The sequence below is a fragment of the Ambystoma mexicanum genome, chromosome 3p, assembly GCF_040938575.1.
Source record: "Ambystoma mexicanum isolate Mex_15411 chromosome 3p, UKY_AmexF1_1, whole genome shotgun sequence".
In the NCBI taxonomy this organism is placed as follows: domain Eukaryota; kingdom Metazoa; phylum Chordata; class Amphibia; order Caudata; family Ambystomatidae; genus Ambystoma; species Ambystoma mexicanum.
The window spans coordinates 156,798,683-156,821,466 of record NC_090925.1 but is presented as its reverse complement, the minus strand read 5'-3'; the positions used below and the strand labels follow the sequence as shown (position 1 = coordinate 156,821,466).

Here is a 22,784-nt window from a genome sequence, read left to right as displayed (position 1 = left end):
ATGTTTTATTTTTTATTTATTTTATTTGTATATGGTTTTAAAAAAAGTTTTCCAAAATAGTACACAGAAAATAACAGCATAAAATCACCAAACAATTACCAATCCTATAGTACTTAAGACACATAAAAAAAATCAATACGCAAAATTAATATTTCAACCCAGATTCAAAATAACCCACAAAGAATCAATACTCACAATTAAAATAACAAACAGACACTGAAATTCATAAATAATTTGATCAGCCTATTTACAAAAGGTTCCTAAGTGCAATGCTTCCTACCTTTACATAAAACCTTTAGTCATACTTATGATATATCGCTTTATCTAATAAAGAGAAAAAAAGCAGACTAATCATTGCTACCGGGAATCCTAGTAGAAGATATATACAATTAATGATTCCAGTATCAGTGTGTAAATGCTAAAATTCATAACTACATTTAGCAGCCTATTTAAAACACAAAATCCTGGACACAGTGCGTTAGTACTCTTCTTTTCCACTAAACTGAAAACATGGTTAGATACTACTCCAGGCCACACTCTATTTTTAGGAATCTTAGAACAGCTATTTGCAGGGGAATTCTTTTGTCAAATAGCATACAATTCCACAAAAGGTCCAAATCCACATTTGATGCATTTGAGACAAAACGTTCAAAATAGTATGTTCTTTTTTGAGACAACACTGGACACTCAATCATCAAATGTCTTAATGTTTCCATTACCTCTGTATTCTTACAATGTCTGCACAATATAGGAGCCACCAAAAATTTGGCTCTTGCTGTAATGATTTCCCCCGTTAATAGTACATTAAATCGAAATCTCGTAAAGATATTTCTCCGCCTTCTGTTAGGAAAAGAGGTAAGGAATGGTTCCGGATTTCCCATATGTTTATAGTAATTGATCATATGAGAGTTTAATCTATAGTGGGATAGTTTATCCGTTGTACTTGCCCAATCATTATTTTGGAGCAATTGTTTTACTTTGTTTGGATTGTGCACAAGAGTACTCAGCGATGTGCCGGCACAACTCAGTTTGTTCTTACAAATGTTCACTAATTTCTCGAGAAAAATCGATTTGGGTGTGCCTTGTTTGAGCATACCAGCCAAATCGCTATACAGATTATTTCCTGAATATTTTACGAGATTTCGAAGTAACTGTAGACATTTCCACTCCACCATACTTTTAAGTGACTGAAGACCTAGTTCATAACGCATCGCTACTAATGGAATGCATTTTGGTAAGCAAAATAACGTTTCTCTAAGGATCCTTGCCTCCAGTATATTCATGTGCAACTTGCCATTTATAAATTGCATTTCAGTGTCATGTAAGTTTTTGGGAATTACTTTTAGTTTGTAATATCTTAAGTACGGGAGGTAAGAAAAGGAGCCGAATGTGCGATCCACTGCGCGAATTTGAGTAATGCATGCCCTAAGTTTCATCAAATAATGATTTAAAGGTTGAGCAGTGTTCGGTTTATCGCAAACAAAAAGTCCCAAATATATCATTGAGTGTTTTATTCCTAATTTGATTTTATTTAGGAACCTATTTTTATGTAATAACTTTTGCTTTCGACTGAAGCAAAGAATATGGGACTTTTGTGCATTTACCGATAGACCATTTGACGTCATGTAAGATGCAAAAGCTGTTAGCAGGCGCTGGAGACCCACATGTTTTCTATCAAACAATAAGAAATCGTCCGCATAGGAACCCCAACACCTCTTTTGACTTTCCAGCTTAGGTTGAATAAAAGAAGCTTTCAATAAGAATGGGCCAATATCCGATGTATACAGATTATACAGTGTTGGAGCAAAAATACACACTTGTCTTAATCCATTAGATGTTTTAATAGGTGAGGAAAGAAGTCCTTTGTTATTTAAACGGATGTGGATAGTCGAACCTTCATGAAGATGAATTAGCATACAATTTCCTCCATAATATGTTTCGATCCACCAAATCAAAAGCTAAGGATAAATCCATGCTAGCTACATAAACTGGTGAAGACCCTACTTTCCAACCCATTTCTTGTAACAAATAAATCAAAAGGCCCCCTGTCATCGTCCCAATTCCCTTCCTGAATCCGAATTGGGCTGGCGAGATAATTTCCTTCTCAGATGACCACTGTTCAATTTTTAGAAGAAGGAGGCCAGCAAAGATTTTGGAATCCGAATCAAGTAAGGCAATTGGGCGATAGTTTGCCGCTAAGGATCTATCGCCCTTCTTATAGATTGGAATAATATAACACAGATTCCAAGAATGGGGGATGATGTTTGTTCGACTTATATTTTCAAAGAGAAGAAATAGGGCTTTAGACCAGGTATTGGGATCACCCTTAAGCAGAGCGTTTGAAAGTCCATTCGGCCCGCAGCTCTCGACGAACTGGCCAAGACTATCTTCTCCCTGAAATCAGCAATTGAAAAGTTGCATCCCCACTGAGCTGTTAACATAGATTCAGTAGGGCAAAGTATAGGTTCCGAACTAGCGTATACGTTCGCAAAATGCCCTGCCCATACCTGTTCATCGATGGGATTGAGGTTGTAATCTGGGGTAGGTTTAACAGTCCTATTTATGAGGTGCCAGAATTGTCTCACTGAATTATGAGTAAGTGAGCGCAACATATCCTCATTATCCCCTTGAAGCAGCATGTGCTTATAGTTTTTTATCCAATTTTTTATAAATCTGTTTCAAATGTTTGGCACCTTCTCCCCTTGAGATTTCCAAAATGTTTAATAATTTGAGTTTCCTTAATGAGCTGCGTAGTAGTGTTTCGATAGTCCGGTCTAGAATATCATATTTATGTATATGCCGTGTCTTTGAGTGTTTCTTGTCCGTTGTCTTTATAGAACTTTTTATGAGGAATTTTACATAGGGCTCAAACTGATCATGTGTAAACCTTATTTGCTTTTCCTCAAAGGGTGTTTCAGCAGGATCTTTCCGAAAGAGGTTATTGCATAATTGAACATTGCCCAGATGCCAAATGATCCTATTATTGCCGGGATTCATGGCCAGTTCATTAGACATATATTTACCCACAACAGTTACTCCAGGGATAGACAGGTGGAGCTCAAGCATCCTATGATCGCTCAACAGAGTAGGGCATTCTGAGAATTTTTCAACAAAATAAAAAATGTGTTCAGATACAAAGATGTAATCAATTCCGGATGATCTGAGCCCCAATGACCAAGTAATATAAGGCTCATCCTGGCTCAAAATCTGATGAACTGATCTTAATCCCCAAGCTTTACATAACGTATTCCACCACATAAAATCACAGTTTTTATTAACCCAGTTCTGAGGCGGAGAGCTGATATTACCCAGTTTTGTTCTCATAACATTTCATGGAGCTGCCTGGTCCTCTGCCTCATCAAAAAAGCGCTTCATATTAGTATTTAGATCTCCCATCACTAAAAATTGAATTCCTTTATATTTGATCTGGCAGTTCTCCATTATTACTTCCATTTCTGTAACCAGATCGTTTAAATTTGAACCGGGCGACCAGTATATATTCCAAACCAACAAATAAGTAAGCTGTGTATTGCTATCCACCTTCAAAAATGCCCCCAATGCGTAGGGCGGGATCCTAAACATTTCAACCAATTGGAGGCCCCTGCCCAACTTTATGGCGATGAGGAGGCCTCCCGAAGGCCGGCCTATCCTGCCTTTCGAGGCTAACATATGGTAACACTCAAAGCCATCCAGCTGTGCTGGGGTCATCATCCATGTCTCCTGTATACACAATATGCGTTTGGTTCTTAATTTAGAACATAGTTCAATAGAGGAAGAAAGATGTGAATTCCCTCGTGAGTTCCAACAAAGAATGGATATTGTGTTTCCTAGTTCTACATTTGCTGTTTTAGAGATTGGAGCTGTGAAATCGAGTCTCGTAGACTCAGTGCTAACCATCTCCAACTTGTTTCCTGATCCTGGAGGCTCTCTTGGTCTTTTTTTTGGGTTCCCCCCCCCCAGGATGCACAGGTCAAAATAAATCCTTTTGTATGTAACCTTTTTGCTGTTGCAAACCATCACCAAATATCAGGATGTCAAAGCCCCTCTTGTTAAACTGATCTAATTCCAATAATACATTTTGATAAACCAGTTTAGAATGAAAAACTAACCTCACATGATCAAAGCAGTGGGGGTGGATGAAATCTACCCTCTTAATATCTGCCGAGGTCATATTAGCCAGTGAAGGAATATCATTCAATAGCAAGAGGGATCTTTCCCTATTCATAGCAGGTTGCATGGCACAATCGAATAGAGGATACAGTAGAATACTTGGAGAGTCCAGGAAACAAGGTTTCCTCCACGGAATGTGTTTTAAATCCGTGTCCAAATAGATTTTACGAAACCTTATTACTGCTTCCCCCTGTGATACTCTCGGGGGAGGCAGCGTAGGGTTAAGAGATGGAGGCAAGTCAACTTGACCAACATTATCCAGTACTTTTTGAGAAGGTTGCGAAACAATAATTGGAGTGCTGGGATCACCCACTTCTTCCGGGAACTCCCGGAAAACTTTGGGTTGTGCCAGAGTGATGTCATTAGAGGATTTACTTTGAATTTCACCAACCTATCGCCCGATGTGAGGGGGGATGTCTTGAGAGGACCTATCCTTAATTGCCTCAGTAACTGCAGTGCGCATTAGCTGTATCAGATCAACCTTGCTCATTTCACGATTTTCGTGATCCCCTACCAGTCTTTCATCCCCGAGAACTTTGTCTACAAGAGGGACAGTGCTCGTTTGCGGACATTCAGCTGGCTTCTGGAAGCAGGGCGAATTTGAGGCCCCTACTATGGGCAACTCTACTCGAGGATCAATTGCTTGAGCAGCTGGAGAAACAAGCAATTATTCTTGATTAAAAGTATTGGCCTTTGCAAAAAGGCCGTAATTTTCACATGTTTCCACGGATGCCTTCGTATTGCCCATAGATTGCGCTGAGACCACTTTAAGGCAACTATCCAGTTGTGCCCCTTTTAAGTTTGGGTTCATTTCCTTTGAGGATTTTTAATGAGTCATTTCATCAGATATTGTGTTAGTCGCAACAGTATACACCCCCCCGTTACCGTTCGAATTGGAGGCGGAGCACTCTATTACTTCTACTTCTGTGGCGGGCATATGCTCCTTTTCCTCTCATAAAATTGATCCAGGTGTGTTTAGAAATGTTGTTCTTTTGGTTGTATACAAAGGATTTTAATGTTGTTTTGTTTTTTTGAGCATTTTTGCTTTTTTCTGCCGAGATCCCCTTTTTCTCTGCCATATTAAGGTCTTGGGCTCCAAAGCAGTTTGTACCTGTGGAACAATAGTGGGAAGTGTAGATTGAATTGCTTTAGAGTCGGATTTTTTAACCGGATGCTTTGCTATTGGGGTTCCCACCGTCAACGGCCTCATATCAATCTTTGACGGCAGGAGCTCCAGAGCCTCCAAATCAATTTTCACTAAGGAGCTTTGTCTCTCCATAAGGATTCTTAGTTCCATAAAGCCGGTGGAATGCACCTTTAGTTCTTGTAGAATTAATAGAAGAGTCCCCATTATATCATATTTCTGCCCCAACTGTTCAGATTGCAATGGGTCTGGTGTATCATGTAAGTGTTGGGATAGATCCTGCAAATCAACGTCAGCTGAAAAGAAATCTGGAGGTGTGTCCAACAACGAGCTTTCCGGCAGAGAAGCTATAGGGTTTTTTGGTAAGGTGCCAAATAAACAGGAGCTAGAGGCCTCCTCCTGTTGAGCTTGCCTATTGCCACCCAATGATAACATCGAGGAGTGTGCCATGGCCTCAACGTCCAATAGTAATGAATCGCTAGGTTCTGGGGGAGAGGGAGGCAAGGGCATATTCATAGCCATCCGCAACGTATTCTTTACCAGAGTAAAAATGAGGAGGGCGGATAATATGTCATCATACAGCCTCGTCCCCTGTATTGTAGAACTCCTTGTTGCCGGGCCTGCTGAAATGGGACGAGTGTAAACATATTCAATGCTATTACGTCTTCTTGACATAGCTGCAGGTGCAGGGATTGTAAAATTACCACCTACTATGACAAACTCTGGGATACTAAGATCAGATGGACGGGACCCTATCAGAATACTTGGGAATAGGGATTACTCAGCGCACCCTTTGATGCTACTAAAGGGTGCCGTAACCCAACAGCGCTATACATTATGCAATCACTTCCTTTTTGAGAGCGAACCAATCAGGTAACCTCCCACGCTGCCGTAGGAAGGAAAACAATACCCTTAAATCGCACTCCCCAAATATTTAAGATGATTATCCTATTCAAATCCAATACATGAATTATCTCAAGGAGAGGTATGAATGCACAAATCCTACCTGGATTCACAGATCAAAGTTATCGTCCCACTTTCCTTATCACTCGAGTGGAAAAACTAATTTACGGGGAAAACTGGTAAGATGGAACCAACGAGGGGGGGCCCTGCACCCGCCACACACCCGAACAGCCAAACAGCTTCACTTGGCGTCCACTTGGGTGCGCGCGCGGTTGCGCAAGCCCACACCTAGTTGTAGTGCACAATCCAGCAAGGGGGTGGGGCCGTTGCACTCGTGTGACGCTACAATGAGAGATGAAAGGAAAGAAAGCACAAGTTTAGCGTGCTTACAAGCAAGTAAAACGAGGTTTGAGCTCCCCGAAGAGGAGCCTCAACGATAGTAAAGTCCAGCAGAGTTCAATAAAGCAGATAAAAAGTTAATTACTTGTCGTCGATATCTCTAACTCCCAATGCCGCGTTTCGCTGCAAAAAACACTGGATCCTTCCTCTTGCCGACTTGCCGTTGCAGTTAGAGAGGTATCCAGACACTGTGAAGCATAGAGGACAGCCAAACAGCTTCACTTGGCGTCCAATTGGGTGCGCGCGCGGGTGCGACAGCCCGCACCTAGTTGTAGTGCACAATCCAGCAAGGGGGCGGGGCCAGCGGCACTCGTGTGACGCTACGTTTTTGTCGCTATCTCTAATTCCCAATGCTGCGTTTCGCTTAAAAAAACACTGGGGTCCTTCCTCTGGCCGAGTCGCCGTTGCATTTACAGAGGTATCCAGACACCGTGAAGCATAGAGGACAGCCAAACAGCTTCACTTGGCATGCACTTGGGTGCGGTGCGATATATATCGGCAGTGTGGTGGTGTAGTAGTTGGCTGCCCTCGTCAAACTGTGGTTTATTCTTCTTCCAAGTCTCCCACACAAACCTCTATCTGGTGCAGGTCCCTTAGCCAACCCAATGAGGAGCTCTTAGAAATTGGTATAATACAATTATTATACAGTTCATACTATACGTTTTGATCGAGAGAACATACATAATGGTCAAACATGTATCCGCATTCTGGCCATTCAGAGCTATGGTTAAATCATGACTACTAGCCTAGACATCTTGACTCTCACCGACTCGACCGGCCAGCCGCCACTTTCTATCTGCAATATAATTGTAATGCAATCCGCAATGCTTACCCTATCTACAGCCTATTCAGGACCAACCTGTAACCCTGTCCTCATTCGCCAATGCAACTATTTTGTGCCTACTCTCTGTACATACTCTTCTCGATATATTCTACTTTTGTATGTAAACATTCAGAGCCTGAACCAATGTATGCTCTGTCTGTTGTATTATGATGTTTTGTGTAACGATATGTAACTCTGCTGTGCACATGATTATGCGCCCAGCTACCTGAGGGTTCGGACGCGCTTTATAAATAAACAAACTAAACTAAACTAATGTAGTATTGTCCTATAAAGCCACCAAGAAGCTCTGGTGGCCCAAATGAACACTCTTGTGGTTTCAAAATGTCACCAGAACTCCCACATGGCTTAATAGGTCCCTACCTAATGCTAGGTCATGTGTTCGCAATTTTATATATTTCATTAAACAATATAACCTTTTCAAGTTTTTATATGTGGAATGGTTTTATACAGTAAATTGAGCGCAGAATGTTGTAATACAAGGCTAGTTCAAGCAGTAGAACCAGTAATCTTCCCATTCTTCATGTGGTTTATCTTGGTGCAGTAGCTATGTTGCTGTGGGCTATTAGCTGTGACCATGTTCAGATTGCTGCCATTGTTTATAGTGCTATTTGTGGCCCTATGCACTCCTGACTGTGTTGGTAGTGGTGTTCAGGTGTGGGTGACTGGAAGGATAGAGTGCTGTTGTGCGTATGCTGTCTCCAGCTGTGATAGCGGGGCAATGGCGCTGTGGAGAGGGCGACAGAGTTCTGTGCCAGCAATTAAGCTGCATCTCTTGCAGGAAAAGGGCATCTGTCCACCTGCGGCTCCTTGGCTGCAGCAGCAGCTCTGGCAATGGTGACCCTGCAAGAAGGGACCTGCCAGCCCACACCAAAGAGGGGAGGTATGTGTTTAAGAGGAAAGATCAAGACTGCATGCAGGGAGGGGACAAGAAAGGCAAGCGTGCTGCGATACATGGGACTTCATGAATTGCAGGCATCCCTTCACTGGGGTGATGGAATTCTTGTGAACAGGTTTTGAAATAACAGGTAAAGGGCCAGTCCTGCCTGTGCAGTTGCTATGTAACCTATTCATAGTCCATTTGTAGGGGTTACCTTATGTTCTTTTTCCATTTTATTCACTCTTGACATTTTGCACATCATCCACAGAGATGTTGCATTGACACTTGCAATTGCGCTTGGTTATGTCCATAAAATTTACTTGACTTTTTTTGTGTTTTTAATTTCTTTTATTAGATTAGCATAAAAGCAAATAGTACAAGAACAGGTAAACCATTTTTAGACAATTGTATGGTCTCAAGTATCAAAAGTAATACAATTGATCTAAAACAAATTGAGCAAGTTAGGATGAATGAACTTTTTAAAGTTGAATAGTAAATAAGACAAAACAGGGGGCGGACACAGATACATAACATAAGACAATAGGAAAGGATAGGGCAGGAATAACATTGACTAAAAGTGCATGATCTTTAATCATGAGTGTTGAGGTATTGTATAAACACATTCAATTATTTGCTAAATTTGTGCAAACAGTCAAAAGAAGAAGCATGACATTTTTCTATCCGATGGGTGGAGCAGAATGAATTCTACCAGGTATAATAAGATAGGTTAGTTGCATTCTTCCAATTATAAGTAATATTTTGAAACGCAATACTTAACAACAAATTAAACAGAGTAGGAGAATCAAACTGACTTATAGCTGGATTAACAATAGAACCAATCATAAGGTTAGCGAGTATGAGAGGCTCTGCTAAATGAAAGATTAATTGCATGCGTGACCAAATCATAGACCAAAAAGCATGAACATGTTTCCATTTTAAAATTAAATGAGGAAAGTCAGCATTAGGTTCATGACATGACCAACAGTTATTGGATAAATTATCGACAGCTTTGGCGATATGCAGAGTGGTAAGAAAAGCACAGTGAAAAATGAAAAAATAGGTTTGGGTAAGATTGGCGGGCCACGGGTTGACACATTTTCCAAATTTTGGTCCAAAAGTCCGGGGTAGGTTGAAGGTCCCAGTGTTTCCCATTGTCTGATAATACTAAGATTGAGTGAGTTAGGAGAAGGGCGATCATTTAGCAATGTATACAGTTTGACAGCACTAATACTGGGACTACTAGTTAAAAAATTCAGAAAAGATGGAGATTTTAGGTTCAATGTAGGCAGGGATTTAGTTATTGATTTGACAGGGGATATGTGAAAGGGAAGATCCGAAGCAGCAATATTGTATTGTGAACAAATTTGTGGAAATTGGATTTCTTCTGAATTGTGGAATAGTTGTTTGATAAATTTGATGCCTGATGGGTACCTTCTGTAAATAGTGATGAGATTGGATTTAGTGGAATTTTGTTTCTTGAGCCATAGAAAGATGTGGTCTGGGTTGGTTTTAGAGAAAGAATTGATGGGGAGTTTATTCCAGATAATTTTAAAGAGGTGTAGCAAAGAGAAAGTAGTTATATTGGGCCAGGAAGAGGTCATTTAGAAGTGGGAAAGAGAGAGCAGGGAAATAATGCTAGCTTCAATATTATTCCAGAGGAGAGCACTATCAAGGTGGGATTCAAAATGTTTAAAGATGATTGGGACAAAAGCTTTGTGATACCTATCTCCCTTACTGAAATCAAACTATCCTTACTCAACCTCAAACCCAACAAAGCTCCTGGTCCAGATGGGTTCACCACAGATTTGTACAAAACTTTAATTGACTCCATTGCACCAAAACTATTAGAATTGTATTCCTACTTTGTTGAAAATGGTCAAAGCCCTGGCTCCTTTGGTGAGGCTCTTCTAGTACTTTTTCCCAAACCTGATAAAGACCCCTCATTAATTAGAAACCATAGTCCCATTTCTCTTATCAATTCAGATTAAAAAATGTTTTCTAAAATCCTTGCAAAATGCCTAGAACTATACCTTCTCAAACTTATACACCTTGATCAATCTAGTTTTATCAAAGATCCACACCCCATCTAATTCCAGACTCTTATTTAACACGCTTTCTTATTCTCAAAATTCTCATGACCCTTTAGCCCTCCTTGCCCTTGATGCTGAGAAAGCATTTGGTTGTGTCTCTTGGTCTTTCATGTTCCACTCTTTAACTTGGCATGGCCTCCCTCCGTACTTTATCAATCTAGTCAAAGTTCTTTACTTACACTTCTCCCTCCGCTCGTATTCTTATAAATAACTCTCTCTCCCCCTCCTTTCAAATAGAAAGAGGAACTCTCCAAGGCTGTCCCCTTTCTCCCTTACTATTCAATCTTGCTTTAGAACCCCTCCTGCAAAGCATCAGAATGAACACTAGTATCAAAGGTATTTTTATAAATAATATAGAAATTCATATGCAGACTTTATCCTACTTTACCTCTCTAATCCTGCCTCCTCCATCCAACACTTAATAACTACCATAAACAACTTTTCCACTATCTCTGGATACAAATTGAATTTTGATAAATCTGAGGTCCTGCCACTCACTAATGCGTGTAACCCTACCAGTACCCCTCTGTTTGGCATGTCATGGCAACCCTCTCACATTAAATATCTAGGGCTTCTAATTGCTAAAGATGTTCACACTAGTATTAATCTCAACACTAACCTTCTAATTGAAAAAGTTTCTGAAATGACTTCAAGATGGTCACCTCTTTTCCTATCTTGGTGAGGATGTCTTGATACTACTAAAATGATGATCAGTCTCATTATCCTCTGTTCATTATCCATGATCCCCACTGTAATTCACGCCACTTTTTACAAAAAACTTGACTCCCTTCTTAAATTGCTATGGAATCATGTTCCATGTATTGCCATTAATAAATTAAGACTTCCCAAATCCTCTGGGTGTTGGGGGGGGGGGGGGGGGGGGCGGGTCAAATTACCTACTTGACGATGTTTTTAAGCATTTTAAATGCACAATGTAAGAATTGCTCATCTTGACCATCAGATGGTGTGTATGTGGCTTCTGGTTCTGAAGTTGCCGCTTAACCGCCAGTCCCTTACGCTATCATAATCCTCCACCGAGAAACGTATACATTGAAGTCCATGATGTAAAGTAAATTCTTCCACTGCAAATGTGGTGATATAACGTTATAGCAAGCAAACTGCACTGTTCAAAACTAGCCTTTGAGCTCTTTGCAAGACTGTCGGTTTAGCAAAATGCCCCGTCATGGGCCATGTTTTGTACTGTGTTTTATTTTTGTCCTTTTAAATCTTTCATTAATACTGAAGACCATAAAGTAAACAATTGTTTACATTGAGTTGCCCAAAACAATGCCCAAAACAATTGAGTACAGACTGATTGCTCGATTAAAGGGACTGCCAAAAAGGAGCATTTTTCAAAGCCATCAGGTTTGAGTTTTGTTTAATGAGAATGTGTTGTTGTCAGGTATTGGAAATATATGCCCAAGTACTACCAACATTTGCCAGGTATTTAAGTTTTATACTCCGAGATGTCCAGCAGATGCCCAGGTATTCACAATTATTGACATCATATGCCCTGGTACTGACTGCATCATATGACCATGTGCTGCTGCCATAGGCCATGCTTTGTCTTTGTATGCCCAGAAATTTGGGATAACCATCTCATGTATTTCCAGGCACAACATTGTTTGCTACTTCTGCCTGATATACTGAGAATTCTCATGCCAGATATTGCCGTCCTGTGACCAGATTCTCCTCTGCCAGATTTTGGTGTCATACTCGCACAGGTACGTGCAGCATATCTTGGCTATTGCCACCATTTTCCAATTGATACTCGACACCCAGGTTCAACATCTGGAAATTATTGGCATCCTATGATCAGGTGTGAGCAAACCTTTTCCTAGCTACTACTATGATATGCCCTTTGCCTGGCAGTGCCAGCACAGTCCCAGCTATATGCATCATGTGCCTTATCAGCCATTAGCCATCTATAGTAATTTTAAATCCCAGGATTCACAGCATTTGAAAGGTGTTGGTTTCACATACCCAAGTACTCCCACCGTGTGCTTATCCACCATATGCCCCAGTACTCGCACCCATTGCAAGGTACTCCATTATTTGCACAACTAATCACACCATTCTGTGGGTACTGTCTTCATATGCCCCCTTTGATCACAGATATGGGTAGGTGTAGGAACGCATGCGCCTCTTTCTTGTCAGCTTCTGTGGAAACTCGTGAATAATTGGTGAACACGTGGGAAAAGAGTGACCGCAAGCTGTCCAACGGAAGTGACGCTGAAGACGGATGCAGTATTTCCACAGGAGCGCAGAATAAGTAGAACTCCGGTACATTACCAGCTGCTCCCACCCCGCAGCAGTATTATAACTCGTATTGCAATATTGAACGAGCTGGACCGAATCTGATGATGCATCTGTACCATCCAAGAGACAAAAATAAAAACGCGCTTTTATCACAATGCCAACAGGTATTGAAAACAGGGGTCACTCTCGCATGTTGAAGCCACCAATTAAAAACATCGGAAGATTGAAGTGTCCAATCAAATGTTTGACCAAATAAACAATTACGTCTAAACTTGCACAGTGGAAATGAACCTGTTTGTTGTTTTACTTCTTTAGCTTGCAAATGTCATCAAAGAAATAATTTTATTGGACCCGTGCTGCTCTATATACGTTTTCTCATCTTCTATTCTGTGCTTCCATTGTGTTTGTCCTGCGAACTATGGTTTATGACCCGCAGATGCTTGTGCAGTAACAAAAGCCAAACAGTATCTGCAGACGTGTCATGTCAAATGTTAAAGGTATTTATATAGCGCACCGTCACCAACAGAGTTGGTCCCAGGCGCTCTGGTGGATCTGTAAATAAGAAGGGGGGCGTGCAGTGGGTTAGTCGGGGGTAGGAGAGTGAGAGAGGTGGTGTGCTGTTGGCGGCTACAGCTCGGTGTACACCGACGCTGTGCTTTGGTGTCAGTATTGGCCCGGGGCGAGACCACGTGTGCTGTTGGTGTTTATGTGTTGTTAGTTTGTTATTGATGCAGTGTGGTGAAGTGTTTGCTAGGCGAGAGTAGGTTGTGCGCATTTTCGGCAGAGTTAGGTAAGCAGAGATTTGAAGGTAGGGTTAGTGGGGTGAGAATCCTGGTTGTGGCACATCTTGTCCGGTTTAAATTATATTCCTACCAGTGAGACTAGTTGCTACTATCCTTTCTTGACCCTCTGACTGTAGAGGGTTTTAGCGCGGCACACTCCCTGTTGTATTCTAACGAACTATGTATAGTGGGATTGGTGTGCCTGTTCTGTTTACAAATCGGAGCAGGTGTTGTGGTGTTCACTTTTCCCTACTATCTATGTGAATATGTCTGCCAGAACTTCGGGTGTGGTACAGGCCGGGATGTTGTGGATGAGTCGTCTAAGCGTTTCCGTCTTGGTCTGTCTATGTGTTCAGTCTTTAGGGTCCTCCTCTTGTGGCTATCATTATGTCTTATGGTATGTCGTGGAGTGCGTTCCTTGGATTATGTTCGTGTTTGGGTTGTTTGGTGGGAACCGGGATTGGTATCTTTATTCATCGTTGTTTTAACACTGTGGGTGTTCTTGTTGGTGGTCTTCCAGTTATGCAGTGAAGAGCCAGGATTTGAGCAGGTTCCTGAATACAAGGTGGTTTCTTGTGTTGCGTATATTCTTTGGTAGGTCATTCCAAGTTTTCGGTGCCTGGTGAAAGAGGATCCTCAGAGTTTTCTTCTGTTGTAAGGTTTCGGTTCCAGGCGGATGTCGTTGCTTGATCTGAGCGTTCTTGTTGGCTGGTGTAGGCGTAATTTATCTCTCAGGAATTCTGCGCCTTGGTTGTGTAATGCTCTGTGCGTGATGCACATTGATTTGAATTTTATTCGTTGTTTATTGGTAGCCAATGTAGTATTTTTAGCGGGGGGTGATGTGTTCTCTTCGGGTAGTTTGAGAAGGAGTCTGACTGCCGCATTTTGTATGCATTCTAGTTCTTTTTTAGAAGTCGTTCAGGCATACCCAGGTATAGGCTATTGACATAATCTACTCTGGACATGACCAGAGGGATGATAGTAAGTGTTTTGTTGGCGAATGGCACGAACGCTAGGATCCTTTTTGCCGCTCGCAGGAGAAAGAAGCATTTCTTGAGTAGAGAAATGCCAGCCAAAATACCATGTCATTTGGAATCTTGACCCAGACCCACTGGGTTTCTTCTTATGATGACCCGGCTTTCATTTATTTATGTTTCGTTATCTTCTTGAACATTGCTCCGTAAAAAGTTAATAAATCCTTTGTACTTGACATCATGCAGAGGAAACCTGAGTAAGACGATAGACAGAAGGGAAATGGAAACGTGGGAGCAATCCCAGGTTCCTCAGTGCGGTGGCGATGAAGAGGAGCAAGAACGCTCTCCCTGCCGTGTAGGTGAATCTATCCCGTGATGAAACCCCAAGGTCTCCACTTCGTTTGAACAGCAAGGCTCATTGGGCAGAATCGTCTCTAATTGATGGCCCACATCAGAGCCGGAAGGTGGATCAGGCTTTCAAAGGCCGTGATCCAAGGCCAACAGAGCTCACTGCTGCTCTGCTGCATCCCCAGACCACATTGTGGCTACATGGCTTGCAGGAGTAAGAACCATCTCCTCAATGTGTAGGCGAACACCGGAGACGGAAGGTGGAGCAGGCTTCCGACGAACCAAGGCCAACAGAGCACTCTGCAGCTCTCCGCTGCTCGCTGGATCGCAGTCTAGATGCCCCCTTTAACACAATTCCAACGTCGCTTCAACTCCACAGCCAGTCCTGCAAACGAGAAACCAGCCTTACTGGACCCAGCATGAGGGTCTAACTTAATGCTGCACCGCAGAGAACCGACAATTCAAAAAGCACCCTCAAAGCACCAGCCCAAGGTGAGCATACATATGCCTCTGCATCTAATGCCACTTCTTTAAATTGTATTGGTCTGCTCAGTAGTCTGTCAACCCACGCCCCTGCATGCCACTAATAGCACAGACATTAACAGCACCCTCTCCCACCACCAACATGCCTAAGCGAAGAACTAGCCCTGCAAAGCCGCACGCTGTAATTTGCTTACATCATCCTCGAAATCCCTTGCCATCTCAGCCCCCTGCGGGTGGACCCACTGTGAGTGATCCCAGATGCCTTGCACCCAACGAGGGCACCAGCATCATGCCGGACGTGGTATCAGGCGAACGGCAGCATGCAAATCCTTGCACCGTTCCTCCCAATGCCTACTTCAACATAATGTGCTTACTACCCAGTATTCCTCCTGCCCTACTGCTAAGTGCACCCCCTGGCCTTCCTTCCTCCCAGAAACCGCATTCACACGCCCGCCATCCCTGACCTTGAGAAATACTATGCAGAGGACCCCACATACACTCTACCTACACGCAGGCCATCTTCCTGAGAATGTCAGGCTGGCTAACCGTATCTTGCCGAACTCCACAGCCCTCAACAGACGCTACCCATCTATCACTACCTGCCCCAGTTTATTTGCACCACCTATGCACACCCCTTCCTCTGACAAATCTAGCAGACACTACCAACCACTTCCCTGGCACCCCAGACCTCTGTGAACTTCCATGACATGAAACCTAGCCCCCTCAAAGGTGCCCTGATCAATGCAAGATCAGTTCCAGCACACGCCTTGAACATCCATGACCTCCTCATCTTGCAAAAGTTGGATCTTCTAGCCATCATGGAGTCTTGGCTTTACCCAGCCTCCATCCCTGCGCTATCCCTTGCTATCCACACTGGGTTCTCTATATTAAGAACAGATAGGCAGGATGCTAGGGGAGGCAGGGTTGCCCTTATTTACAAAGACACCCTCAAGATCAGAGAGTGCCAGGCCAAACTAGAGGTGATTGCAACCTTTTCTCATTCAAACCTGCCAGTTCACATCCTTGCTCCATACTAATCAACCTTCTCTACAGACCACCTGTCCACATTGACTCATTTGAGGATGACTTAACCCATCTCCTTAATGCCAACCTTAAACCAACATCTAAAGTCATTCTCTTAGGGGACTTTAACCTAGGTCTGAATGACCCTACACACCGCCATGCCTCCTCATCAGCGCTAAAAGTATTCGGTTTCACACTATGTACCAATGTACCCACTCATGCAAAAGGCCGTACCCTGGAATGGCTGGGAGACGTGAACTAATTGGTCAACATCACCGATATATACCAGTGCCCTTGGTCTGACCATTTAGTTAAAGCTTTGATATCCCTCTGCCCCTGGACAATCGGCCCACTAGCACCCAGCTGCTACCCACCTGGGCTAGAAGTGCAAGGAAAATCTCTAGTGAGAGTATCAACCCGCTCCTTACCAACATACACCCAAACCACCATGCACATTGGGTTAACAACCCTGAAGTACTTGCAAACCTCTTCCAGAAAACTCTAGAAAATGCAGTGGAAACAGTCGCCCTTTTGGCTCCACGTAAGGCTAAAGCATTCTCCCACTCCAATTCCTGGTTTTCCGAGGACCTCCAAATTCTGAGAGCGAAGAAGCATCAGGCAGAAGCTGCCTGGATGAAACACAAAACCAATGCCCACAATGTTCTGTTTAAGTCCATAGCTACGTGCTACAGACAAGCCGTCACCCAGGCTAAGGTCTCCTCCTATACTTAAAACGAAGGAGATTTTCTCTATCCTTTAGGAATTAGAAACCCTGGCACCAGCCCCCCAGGCATTCTCAAAGATGAAGCCTGGTGTGCCGCTATCAAGGAGGCCCTCCTAAATAAAATTGCTATCACACAAACTGCCATCAAGACCCAGCCGCCCATCCCGACACATCCTGAACCCCCAAACTTAGATAATTTCCGCTTCCGACAGGTATCAAAAAATGAGGTGGGTACCATCCTCAAAAGTCTAAAACCCTCAAGATGTAAAGGAGAGAGTTGCCCCGCCTCTGTCATCAAAGATTGTTCCGAAACGCACAACCCCTTCATCACTAACTTCATTAGTACATCCTTTGCCGCCAGCACAGTTCTTACCTCACTGAAGGAAGCGTGCCCCCCACCCCTCTTAAAAATAACCTTGCTTGACCCGGTCCAGCCAAATAACTACCAACCAATCACAATAGTCTTATTCCTGCTCAAGATCTTAGACAGGGCTGCATATCTGCAAATCCAGCATTATCTATAATCCAACCACTTACTTGGTCTATGCCAATCAGGCTTCAGACCGGATCATGGGACAGAATCAGCCTTGATGGACTTAGAAAATCCATTCAGAGATGAAGGTAAGACTGCTATACTCCTCCTGTTAGATCTCTCTGCTGCCTTCGACCTGGTCGACCACAATATTCTCTGCCAGCACCTCACCTCAGCAACTAACTTTTCAGACAAAGCCATATCCTAGGTAGCAACCTTCTTGGCTCACAGAGCAATACAAGTCTTCACAGAAACAGCTTGCGCCTCCCCAATCTCCTGCAGAATACCCCAAAGACAGCACATCTCGGAAGCAAGAAGGAAGGCCCACTGGCTCCCAATTAAGGAAAGGATCACCTTTAAGACACTCTTGATCACACACGGTTGCCTTTCGATTGCTGCCCCACCATACCTCACCTCCAAATATATTAAAGCCCAGTCCTCCAGACCTATCAGAGAGCTTATGCCAACAGGCTGGTACTGCCTAAATCTAAGCGAGTCAGAAGTGGAGGTGCTACCATCTGTAGCGGCACAAAAATGGAACTCCCCTCCCCCCTTATTTAAGGGCAGTGCGATCATGCTGGGCCTTCAGAACAGGGTTGAAAACATGTCTCGTCAACTAGACCGTTGGTGTCCATGCTAGCTGATTGTTGCTGCTATCCCTCGTGTCTGCTATGGAAGTGTAACTGGTTGTAACAGCGCCTGGATGCCTAAGGGTTTAGTGTGCTTAATAAATGCGAAAATAAATAATTGTTTTAATTTTTTGGCCAAGTAATTTTTCTCTAAGTGACTTTGAATTTGGAAATGGTCTGTTTTCAGTTCCTTGACCGTGTATCGTTCCTGGTTCGAAACAATGGGTTGGCCCTTAATGATACTCAAGCGGGTCACTGATTTAAATGGGTAGAGGAAACCTAGTGATGGGAAGAGCGGGCTGCTTGATTGATTGACCCCCACCAAGATAGGTTTTTGTTTCTCCTTATGTTCATGCAGCAAATAACTTGTTTGTTTTTCTGTAGACTGCCATATAAGTTACATGAATTTGTTTTGTTGGGGGGCATAACTCTTTATCAGCTTAGTTGAAATGTTGGACTATTAACAGAAAAGGTAATCCATTAACTAGGCCAACAGTTTTGACTTTTATCTTTTATGTAGGCATGCAAAAGGCACATGCCAAGCACTGCCATAGTGGTATTAACTGGCAATCATTAGTAGAAGCTGCAAAATGGTGTGTGTGCCTGGGCTTCTAATGGCAGTGCCTGGGAAAAGCTTAATACTTTTACACAAAACTCTTGGCTTTGCCAATGCTTACTTTTAACAGGACTTCAGTGAAGGACACGCACAGTGCTTATAAATCGAGTGAATGAAGGCAGGCTATGGGCAGACAATGGGTGGATAAATTACCAAACAACACCAAGCTTTGAGTCACTCCTCATATGACATTTCTTCCTAACTGTACTCTAATGCAATCATTTTGGATTATAGGTGGTGCTATAGCAACTACTATTTGCCACAACTAAAAAGAGAGTTGAAGGGATAGCGAGGTATCAATGCACATTCTTATCTGCATGCACACCGTTTAGTTAAGCTATGCAAACATACATTTCACTCAATGCATCGCTTCTGACCCAACACATGCAATCCCAGAAATAGGAGAAGCATGCAGGGGGGGGTCTGTTAACAAATCATAGTGACCTGGTTTAGCATTTACTGAAGATCTCTTAAAAGGGTGGAAAGGCATGCTTACGGCTCTGGGTGTGTTGGTGCAGCGGCATGGAGCAGGCAGAGCGTGAGGCACAGGTGGGACAGCGAGGTCTTCCACATGTTGAGGGTTGCACAGGTCGCCTCCTCCGTAACTCTATGACACGATTCTGCGCTGCCCAGCTATATACACAACCCAGTGTCCACATACGCCCTCCTCCGCAGTCCCCATGGACAAGACAAGGTCCAGAGGTGGGCGGTGGACACTGCTTGTTGCAGAGTTTGCTTAGTGGCCTGAACATGGCTTGAGTGCCACAATCTATTGAGGGTAAATAACGAGTTAATGCTCAACTGAGTTCCTAAAAGACCCCTCCCTCCGTGGCCTAAACTCACCCCTAATGCATTTACACATTACCCGGTCCCATGAACAAACATTCACATTCGGTCCCCCTTTTTCCTTCTTTCTGCCACCTTCTCGTGATCCTTTAGTTGATTTAATATTTCTTTACCTGTTTCTGCTTTAATTTTTACTTCCCTATTATTTTCATGTTCTGTCGTGTTTTCTATCTTTTTCATTCTTCTGTGTCCTATATTCACTTATACGTTATTCTTTTCATTGTACCTTCTTTTTTTCTTCTGTTTTGTATTTCTTATTCATTTTTCATTTACTGCATCCCCAGCTTAGTCTCTCTTTGTTTCCCCATATCAATACAGTTATGCAGTTCCTGCATTCGTCTGACTCTCCCTCCCCATCTGGTTGTGTGGACTGTTCCCATGCAGTTCTGTCCTGGGAGTGGCTGCCCCCCACCAACCCCCCAGACCTTGACTAATCTAGGCAAGACTTTGGACATGTGTTCCTGAGTGCCTTAACCTCCATACCTTGGGGTTTCTGTAAGTGAGGCATTTAATAGTGATGAGGCCTGACAAGGCCGAAACACATGTCTGGGGTTGCTGTTGGTACTCTTGTTCAGAGGAGAATTGCCTAGCATTTCGGTGCTGGACTGCCCAGGTGGGTGGGACCAGAGTGATATGCAAATGGATATTTCTTCTCTGTGAAAGGTGCAGTGAGCTACACCGTGGCTGTAGACCCTCACGAGTGGGAACGTACCAATAGAACAGGTTAATAGTCCATGTTCATTCTTGGTAGAGGGGCTACCAGACCTTTGTTTAAATAACATAGCTTATGCCTGAATGATCAGTCTTGCTGTTGTGCACAGCAACATTCCAGGTGACATTGGTTATTAATATGTTTCACATGAAGTGTGGACGCAAAACAACATTATGCATACACGCTGAAGTCTTTTTATGAAAGGAATGGCAATGTAATTGGTCTGTATCCCTTCTACCACGTTTGGTGCCATCTCTCTGGAAGGTTCTGTAAGAAAAGGGGGAGGGGTGTCATTGGTGGCACAATGCACATGCGGAACCTCTGGAGTCATGCAGTTCCTGTGTGCCAATCTGTGTTGAGTGGGTTTGGTGCAGTATATTATACAGAGTCCAAGATCTGATAAACTACAGCACTTTTTGGTCGGGTTAGCCACTTGTGTTCTATTATATTAAAGGATATTTATACTTTGCACTATGACCACCTGAGTGGTCCCCTGGTGCTCTGGCGAATCTGAAAAGCAAGAGGGAAGGGTAAGTTAGTAGGACTTAAAGGGAGAAAGCCCAAGAGATCTGTGATGTGCTGTTGGCAGCTTCAGTTCGGTTTACACCATTAGCTGACCGTAGGCGGGGTGTTACGTCGGTAGTTGTCATGTGCTCTTGTGCAAGGCTATACGTGTTTTGTTTCATTGTTGCTGTGTAGAGAAGTGTGTACGGTTTGATTGTACTGCATGGGTATGGTTGTGTTTTGCTTAGAGTTGAGGAGGTGTAAGCAGAGGGATGTGTTTTTTAGTGGGTTGTTCAGTGGTGATGCTCCATCGTACCCGCTCTGCTTTGGCCACCTGTGGCATGTGTCCCTGCCAGTGTTGTTCACTGTTGTGTGCTGTGGGGAGCGGTCTTCCTCCTGTATTCTGTGCAGAGTTGTGGCTTGTCAGCAGGGCTGTTTAGTGGTGATGCGTCCTCCAACCCCTCTACCCCTTGTTCAGACAAATGGATGCCTACAATGCTTTTTTCCCCCTGGAATATTGTATGGTGCAGCCCGCTCCCTGGGCCCCTTGAGGGGGACCTATTCCCTGTGTCCTTGAGCTCCCGGGCCCTGTAGTTTATCTGTTTGGGTGGCACTCTTTCCCCTTCAACTCCAATGTCCTCTGATGTGGTTCAAGCTAGGACGCTACCATCTGTCTCCCTAGCCTCTGGTGAGGGTCCTCCATGGGAACGGGTAAACCCGGGTCTCCTTCTCACGTGGACGTCTATCCACCGCTCTGTACTTTGTTGTGGTTTGTACTAGTCCTCCGTCTTGCCATTTGTGTGTTCTTTCTGAGGTGTGCGGGTGTTGCTCATTCGCTTTCATTTGGTTCTGAGTTGAAGAACCAGATTTTTAGGAGTTTTCTGATTTTTAGATGCTCCTTAATGTTTCGTATTTCTCTGGGGAGGGAGATCCACATTTTTTCAGGTAGGCAAGAGAATGGTGATCCACCAAGTTTTTTCCTTGTGTATAGTTTAGGTTCCAGGCAGATGTCGTTGCTGGATCTGAGTGTTCTGGCAGGCTGGTAAATGGTGGTTTTCTTTTGTATGGGAGAGTGATGGGGCAAAACAGGAGAACATGGTGGCCATGTGCAGGGGATTAGCGTGTGGAGTGTAAACTGGTTGATCTTAAAATGGAGTCAGTCGGGGGGAGGAGAGTAGACCATATACCACAGAATAAACTGCAACCCTGCATTCCTAGCACTGGCCTCTTGCAGACCGTTCCCGATTCACTATCTCACATTGCCACGGTCTTCCTCTTTCAAATACATACCTTGCACCGTAGGTACCCACTTCGCCTTTGTATGTAAGTTGGTTGGCAGGCTGAGGGTTGCCTCTAACCTCACTCTTAAAATTCTCAATTGCTGTACTCCGTGACCTGCTTGTATGTTTGTCCGTTCAGTGCAGCACAAAATGTTCGTCAGGTGGTCGGGGCAGGCCCTGGAATCCCCCCTTCTTAATCCTTGTACCTTGCGGTTTCCCCCAAACTCCCCTTACATAGGTATTACAGCCACAACTGAATTCCACTCACCCTCAACTGCCACGATTTACCAGATTGTTAACCAGCATCAGAACTACAGTTTCAGAGTGAAGCTGCAACTCTGCAGGAGGTTTCTGATGATGAAATGTGGAGCAGAAAATATAAACGGTGGAGTGCGGATTCCTCAAAGAGCTCCCTGAAGCTGCATGCGTCATCCCTGTACCTAAAAGGGTTTTGGTGGCTGTAGGAACGTGAAGAGCAGCCAGCTAGATGGTGGTGGAAGAAAGGGTGTTTGATTGAGTGGAACTGGGAGTCCTAGGATGGGCAAGCTAATGACACTGCAATCTCAAATCTGTAGGGTCTCTGGCCCCCTTGCTATGTAACATATTTGCCTGAGTTCCTTAAAAAAGTGCTGACAGCAGCTAAAT

The 22,784-nt window shown here is 43.5% G+C and overlaps 1 protein-coding gene across 1 annotated transcript in view; it reads right to left on the bottom strand.

Annotated features, from left to right (window-relative positions):
• LOC138580188 (alpha-2-macroglobulin-like) overlaps nucleotides 1–19,511 on the bottom strand; it is a 450,387-nt gene extending 430,876 nt beyond the window's left edge. The window contains exon 1 of the mRNA XM_069650526.1: nucleotides 19,294–19,511. Coding sequence (XP_069506627.1) covers nucleotides 19,294–19,370 — 77 coding nt within the window. The 5' untranslated portion in view covers nucleotides 19,371–19,511. The remainder of the gene's footprint in view (nucleotides 1–19,293) is intronic.
• Between the last annotated feature and the right edge of the window lie 3,273 nt (nucleotides 19,512–22,784).